Source organism: Etheostoma spectabile, chromosome 23 (genome assembly GCF_008692095.1).
Source record: "Etheostoma spectabile isolate EspeVRDwgs_2016 chromosome 23, UIUC_Espe_1.0, whole genome shotgun sequence".
Taxonomy (NCBI): Eukaryota; Metazoa; Chordata; class Actinopteri; order Perciformes; family Percidae; genus Etheostoma; species Etheostoma spectabile.
Window position 1 is genome coordinate 2,628,563 of NC_045755.1, and position 8,314 is coordinate 2,636,876.

General features: G+C 39.9%; 1 protein-coding gene across 2 annotated transcripts in view; it reads left to right on the top strand.

Annotated features, from left to right (window-relative positions):
- The window catches only part of slc38a4 (solute carrier family 38 member 4), a 55,756-nt gene that overhangs the window by 43,472 nt on the left and 3,970 nt on the right, over positions 1-8,314 (top strand). For both annotated transcript variants that reach the window (XM_032505758.1, XM_032505757.1), the window contains exons 11-13: positions 1,346-1,425; positions 3,101-3,201; positions 4,317-4,441. In XM_032505758.1, the coding sequence (XP_032361649.1) occupies positions 1,346-1,425; positions 3,101-3,201; positions 4,317-4,441 (306 nt within the window). The remainder of the gene's footprint in view (positions 1-1,345; positions 1,426-3,100; positions 3,202-4,316; positions 4,442-8,314) is intronic.

Sequence of the window (8,314 nt, forward strand, 5' to 3'; positions counted from 1 at the left end):
GTGAAAGCAGTTATAAATAGCCTATGTGACTTTTAGTTTTAGTTTTAGTTTTTTAACCAAAATTAGTTTTGGTTAAAATCAACAAATAATCGTGATAATTAATCGTGATCTCAATTTTGATCAAAATAATCGTGATTATAATTTTGGCCATAATCGCACAGCCCTAGTCATTTCACCTTCTTTAACGAGACTTTGTGTTTCTTTTGTGCTATTGAGTGGTTAAGTCACATCAAATCACATGCCAGCTGCAGTTCGAGGAATAAGTTGAAAGGTTTATTTTTTGGATTAGGAGCACTTTTGTCAAAAGAAGGAGAAAAATAAAGAGATTGTTGTAATCAACATGTCAATTTAGCAGTGGTGGAAGAAGTATCCAGATCCTTTACTTAAGTAAAAGAACTAATACCACACTGTAAAAATACTCAAGATACTATACTATACTAGATACAAGATGCTCATAGTATCATGTAGAAAATGTATTCAATGCAATTCAAATTCCTCACATTTTAGATCTAAACAGTTCTGTCAATACACTAGGCCTACCATTTGTAGTTAAGGTGCAGGCTGGAACACGTGGAACACAGCACGACGTGCAGCTGCAAACCGAACCCAGTGGAGGAGTGATGTCCAAGCCTTGTGTGCCTCCTGGCACGGAGAGAATTAACTAACTACCATTTGTAGGCCTGTGTGTTGCTGGGTAGTTTAATTTCAGTATTTTATAAACTACATGTGTTTTGTGTGCAAAAATCTTAACCTGTAAAGTAACTTGTAACTAAAGGTGTTTTTTTAAAGGGGTCAAATTTGACCCAAGGAAAAGGAGGTTTTAAAAATTAAAAGTACTCAAACAGATTCGAAACTGGAAACCCTCAAAACAGTTCTGTTTTTAAGCGTTGGACTTGTAGGTCTATATATTATACTACATCATTTTATAAACTAAATGTGTACAAAATGTTAACCTAAAGCTGTCAGATGAATGTAGTGGAGTAAAAAATACAATATTTCCTTCTGAAATGTAGCAGAGTAGAAGCCCAAAGGGGCATGAAAAGAAAGGAATCAAGTAAAGTACAAGTACCTCAAATTTGTACTTAGGTACAGGACATTCCACCATTGCATGAGAGTCAGAAAGCATGCTAACAGTGGCAGCCAAAGAAAACAGTGCTGAAGGAAAATCTGCGGACCACAATGCCCCACCATGTTTCATCAGCTTGGTGTGTTGCTTCTTTTTCCCTTAGCCTTGGAAACACATTCCTTGCAAGAAGGAGAACTTTCTGTTCTCCGTTGTTGTTTTTGGACTGCCTGAAGCTGAATTTCTGTGTCTTAAATCTTTGTGTGCATTGTTTTTCCCCAGACGGCGTACACTGTGCCCATCCTGGCCTTCGCCTTTGTCTGCCATCCAGAGGTGCTGCCTATCTACAGTGAGCTGAAAGAGTAAGTGTGCTTCTTCCCTTTATATCAGGGGTGTCCAACTCAACTTCCCTAAGGGCCACACTGGAAAATGAGAATCACATCAAGGGCCAGACATGTAGAGTTTATTGCTTTGATGTCAAAAATCTTTGACTGTGTTATTGCATGTCTCATAGAGTCTTTTCACTGCCAGTTTGGTTGACTAAAATGTTGAGGAAAATGCCAAAAAGGGCTGGGCAATGTGGAGGAAATCAAATATCACGATATTTTTTACCGAATACCTCGATATCGATACCACAACGATATTATAGTGTTGACTATTGGTGCTTTCACAAAATATTTACACAATGAGATTTTTGATAAGTAATCATTCATTAATGGGGTATAATGACTAAGTGGGTAAAGGCAAATAATAGAACAGCTAGAACAGTCTGGTAGGTTAAGAAAATGACATCACTTTACTGTAATGCAGCCTGTAAAACCAGGAGAAGACAGCACTTATGCCATATTACGATATCCAAAATCTAAGACGATATCTACTCTCCTATGACAATATCTATATATTGCCCAGCTCTAGGTCAAAAAAGCACGAAAAATGCCAGGAACTTGTCAAAACATTGAAAGAACGCCCCAAAACATGGTTAAAATTTATTGGGAACCTAAATTAATATGGGGGCCAGATAAAAATTTGCAAGGGGCTGCATTTGGCCCGCGGGCCTTGAGTTTGACACGTACGCATATCTATATAAATCAACTTTAATGGGGGCTCAATCAAAGCTGTCAATTATGACGTTTCACACTGTTTTTATAGCATCAATCAACAAATAAAACTCTTAAACAAACAATAAGTACTTTTATTTATTTATTTTGTCCGGCTGATGTCCCATCAGCAAAAATGAAGGGGGCGGGATTTACGGCATGGCCCACAGGGGGTGACACCGTGGGCTGTGATAAAGTGTTAGTATTTGATGAGTGGGGAACGGTCTGGGAGAGCAGTGTGGACCTTTTTGCTTTTTCTCAACTACAGCACCTAAGGGTCAGTTCACCCAAATTAAACCGGTTTTCTAGATCCATGCAGATAGTCTTTTATTTGGATGATGAGAAGTATATCAATCTGCAAATATTTATCTATCTTTACTGCAAGTCTTTTAATTGGAAGACAGACAACTTAGCCCCGCCCACAACATTTGAGGTCGGGAAGTTCGGTCTGGACTTGCTCCTATCAAATTCTCAGCTCAGGCTTTATACGATGATGGACAGATGATCAATAGTAACGTAATCAACCACATCACCAAAGAGCGCTCGGGTTTAATTATTTTAGAACAAAGACGGCTGCCACTGGAGAACTGAGATGTGTAGATTCCGCCATGGCGTCTGTTATAGAAGATATTGACAGCGCATTCATTTTAAAAGAGGAGCAGAGAACCACAATCAAGGCATTGGCCAATCGGGAAAATGTTTTTGTCGTCCTTTCCACGGGATTCGGCAACAGTTCCACATACGTCACATACTCTGTTGCTCTGATTGGTTGTAGGCCTAGCCAATTGAGTGCAAAGGCATTTTCTATCCCCCATAATCCCAGCCCAATAGAGCAGAATCAGACTCGTATTCTGACTAGAATCTGAGAATGACCACGTCAGGTTAGCAAACCTTGTGAAAAGTGATGTGACCTCTCTAAATGTGCGTTTTGTCTCTACAGTCGCAGTCGGAAAAAGATGCAGAACGTCTCCAACCTGTCCATCCTGACTATGCTCATCATGTACATGCTGTCAGCGCTGTTTGGCTACCTCACCTTCTATGGTAAGAACATCCAGACACAGGAGCGGTAATAATGAACTTCAGTCCTTTATTCAAGACAAAGCCATTAATACATTCTGCTTACTTTAGCTGGAAAGGGAACAGTGTTTAGCTTTGGAATCCCAGAAAAAAAACAATAATCAATGCCATTTTATTGACTAATAATCTAAGTAGGCCTGCTAATTTATTTATTTTTCCTTGGCCGACCCCCATTAACCGTTAAATAGCTTATATTCAATCAATAGTCTATATCCACTTCGTTCCATTTGTGGGATTGCTCCGGTGGTAGCACTAGCAGGTTTAATAGTACGTTACTTTTAGGTCTTGGGTGGCATTTGAAAAAAAAGTGGTTTTGCAATAGTATTGAGTAAAAGTTGACATATTCCAGTCTGTGATTATCCATCAGCATACATTCCTTTAATTTTAGTCCAAATAATTACTAATTTCTGCTTTTCTAACTCGAACATTAGGTATAATTTCCTATAAATGAGGCTTATTGACCAGAAAAGTAACTGTAAAACTAAAGATAATAAGTTAGTGTTACATTCAATTCAATTCAATTTTATTTATAGTATCAATTCATAACAAGAGTTATCTCAAGACACTTTACAGATAGAGTAGGTCCCAACAGTTCTAGTAGTTTCCTCCAGAGCAAGCAACAGTGCAACAGTGGCGAGGAAAAACTTCCTTTAGGCAGAAACCTCGGACAGACCCAGGCTCTTGGTAGGCGGTGTCTGACGGGCCGGTTGGGGTTAGAATAAGAGTGGAAATAACAAAAATAGAATACATAGTGTTGAAAACGTCAAAACGAAGTGACAAACGTCAAAAGTGTTGAATAAAGGGACAAAAATTTAAGAAAAAGTTAAAAACATTGATAAAAAGCGTTGATTTTGACGGGAAGACAACCCAAGAGTTAAGCCAGTGAAAATGCTTATTGTTGGTTAGTGGTTGAACGGTTAATCATTAACGTCCCTAAGTCTGGGCCATCTAAAAGCGAGGGTCTTGCAGATGTCCCCTACAAAATCCTGAAAATGTACGTACTGGTAAATAGTACATTTTGCTTCAGCGTCAACTGTTAACAAATAGTTCCATTTTCCCTCTGGTTTCTCTTCCAACAGACAAAGTGGAGGACGAGCTGCTCCACACCTTCACTAAAGTGTATAAGTTTGACACGTTGTTGCTGCTGGTGCGTCTTGCTGTTCTCACTGCCGTCACTCTGACTGTCCCCATCGTGCTGTTCCCTGTGAGTAAACCACGCAGAATTTGTTTTTTAATATACTCTTTATTGATCCCCTATGGGGAAATGTCACCTTAACAAAGCCTAATGTGTTTGTTTGGTCAGTCTTCTCTGAGGAAAAACAGACTTAGGTGTGATGGAATGTAACTTAGTACATGTAATCAAGTACTGCACTATGTACAAATGTGTACTTGTACTTTACTTGCAGAGGTGGGTAGAGTTGCCAAAAATTTTACTCAAGTATAAGTACTGTTACTTCAGAATAATATGACTCAAGTAAAAGGAAATGCAGTAATCCAAAAAAGTACTTGAGCACGAGTAAAAAAAGTGCTTAGTGAAAAAAAAGGTGCAGTACTAAGTACTTGTACTAGGATACCGCCTACCAAGAGCCTGGGTCTGTCCGAGGTTTCTGCCTAAAAGGGAGTTTTTCCTCGCCACTGTCGCACTGTTGCTTGCTCTGGAGGAAACTACTAGAACTGTTGGGTCCTTGTAAATTCTGGAATGTGGTCTAGACCTACTCTATCTGTAAAGTGTCTCGAGATAACTCTTGTTATGAATTGATACTATAAATAACATTGAAATTGAAATAGTAAGTACTAGAAGTAAGTACTGAGTAACTGTTGAGTAACGTCTGATTTACTTCTTAACACAAGCATTCAATCAGACAAAGTAGGCAAATTATAGTTTACAATCAATAAAATAAAACGGATTAATTAAGTCTCTCTCTCTGTCAAAATAAAAAAATTTAAATAACTGATATATAATAAATTAATAATTTTCATGCCACTGTCTACTTCTAGTCCGCTAATTTACAGAGGTAAATATTTTACTTTTGACTCCGCTGCATTCATTGGACAGCTTTAAGTACTTTACAGATTAACATTTTGCAGTTTCTAATCAGTTTGAGTACTTTTACTTTTATTACTTTAAGTACGTTTTCCAGATGATAATCTCAATTCCGGACTTTTATTTGTAACAAAGTGTGAGACTTTTTACAGTGTGCTATTAGTACTTTGACTTTAGTAAATTATCTGAATATTTCTTTCATGTACATCGATAGTAGCAGAACATATTTCCTCATTGTAAAATATCATGTTATGGGCTCATGTCTAGGGCATTTGCACTGATGTTCATAACAGCATTGCCCTCTTTTTCGTCTTTCATTGAGCCTGATTAAGCACTTTTATAATGTGATTTACGTCAGAGTGGACGCAAACATACACCACCCTTATAATTTGACATATCTGGCCGCTGCGTTCCGGCAAGCATTCATTCAGTGGAACATTACTGCTACTTTAAGTCATTCTGCTCACAGACAGCGTTTTGTGTCCGCTGCCAAGTGAGACTTCATTTGTCGCTTTTTGGACGCCCTGGAAGTTAGGTAAGAAAGAAGAACACGCTGTTCGATTTGGCACCCCGCTTGTGTCGTCATCTCAAATCCCAGAGAACACAGCCTGAGGTCATAAACGGCCACTCCTCTTAATTACGCCAACACACAAAAACACACATGCCTACGCACACTTCTAAGATCCTAACTGTAAAGCCTCTCTTACTTTGTCTTTCTGTTTCCCTATTCTCCCACAAGCTGGGGTCGAAGGTTAACTATGTGCATGTGATGTCCAGCTACCAAACTTATCGTATCGGTCCCATTCGTTCACACACACACTCCTCTTTCTTCCCGCTCCATATATGTTCATGGGCTAATTTTAGCGTGGCCCCTGTCTGACATGGGGGGGAACAAAAATGGCTGCTAGCCAGAGGAAGTTTCATGACCCGTTTTAACTTCCATGCGGGCACACACACACACACACACACACACACACACACACACACACACACACACACACACACACACACACTTGGTAATATGTACAGTAAAGCCAAGCTGCTGCTAATTTGTGAATCATTTCTGAAGTGGCTGCAGGGACAGAAACCAGCCACCAGGGGGCGGCATAGTTGTGGCTATTCAGTCACAGGAAAGCAGACAGAATGATGCAGCAATGACTGAATGTTAAAGCTTGACACAGTGCACTCACACACACACACACATTTACATAGTTATATAATATAAACATGCTCATATATATCCACGGTCTGATATTTATGCGTCACCACATTCTGTTACATTTTAGCCATTAAGCTGATGCTTGCGTTCTTTCACTGGATGTGGATGCTCCCGTTCTCCCTCTGACTCAACCACACACACACACACACACACACACACACACACACCCACACACACACACAGCCCACCCCCACCCCATGGCAGACAATGCCTTTTTTTTTTTTTCTGTCATGGGGCATGTGAGATAGGATCCCCCTCTCTCTCTGCAGTGGAAGTTTACAGGCAGTGGACAGTGGAAAAACCCTCACCCTGACGGCTACCTTCAGGGAGATAGGGAGGCGGAGCCAGTGTCAGGGTTGGGGGGAGGTGTTGGCTAGCAGGGAAAGGGAGGGAGACAGAAACACAAAACATCGCCAGAGCACAATCCTCTAAATGCGCTGTGATAGAAGTGTAAATCTGCATCAAAGATATTAAGGAACACTCTATGGATTATATGATAGTGGATGTGGAAGAATACCTTAAGCCCATCTCTGGTAAATTTAGGAATGTGACCAACCTTTTAATTTAGTTAGATTTGACTTCAATGTTGCTGCAGTGCCATCTATAAGTGGAAATCTATCAATTTTGTACAGGATTGCCCAGTTTACAGGTCACATGTGTGTACATTTGGTACACTTCCACAGTGTGTTCAAGAGTTATGACCCTACCGCTAAGAATTTATAAGCAATATGGTATGAAATATTTAAAAAAAAAAAAAAACTTTCGGGGCACATTCATACCTTACAACAAATTGAAAAACGGAATACTAATATCTGTAAAGAAAAGCAATTTGGGTTTTTCTTTCAGATGATACTCAAAATGACAACCTCATAGTTTGCCTGGTTAACTGCAAACATGCAATCACATGCACGTTTTCCTTCTTTGGCACAAGTTATTCATATATAAGAACGTGGAAGCTTGATATGCAACCATTTTATTTGTCTTTAACTCTCTCAATCTGAGTGGTACTCACAAAAATTGTAAATGTAATTGAAATATAGAAAAGATTGCTGAGGGAGTGTGAGGGAGGACGACTAAGATAACAGAGCGTACCATTTTGATAAGTACGGAGAAACACGAGACTGAAATGGGATGCCTCGAAGCAGCTGTGGTGAATTGTAGCTTAGTGAAAAGAAAGGTAGCAAGGGTTAGGAACTCCTAGCCCACTGTTACAGCAGAAACCTGTGTGCTCATTGGCCTTAAATCAGCTATGACGCTTTTAAAAAAAAGTCAATACAATTAGCTGTGTTAAAGAACTGCTTGTCTTTACCTGCATGAAATTTCTATCAAAGGATGGGAGTCATAGCCTGCTTTACATTATCCAGTGTTGGTTGTAGGCACTAGTTGCTGGGAGACAGCAATGTGAAGAAAATGGCCGACCTTAGCCATTACTGTTTGTGAAGTGGGGTACAAAGTTGATTTGTGCGTGAATTTCTGATCAGGAATGTGCATTTGTGCGAAGTTGGGAACATTTAATTAACAGACCATCACTATTCTTGTAGTAAATGCTGTCGCTGTATCGTGGTCAAAAGATTGGTGAACTCGGACGCCTGTGAGGCATCGGATCAAAAGAACTACCCGGTCGCGTCGTCGCTCTGCCAAGTTTCCGTTTGACATTTCAGAATCTCGCCTTGAATCCACCTGACCTTCATTTAGCATGGAAACGGCTACCGGCCTTCAGCGAGAGATTAACGTTAGCTTTGTCTGCCACTGTCCTTGGCTCCAGTGGGGAAGTTCTATCTGAGAGAATGTGTGTGTGTGTGTGTGTGTGTGTG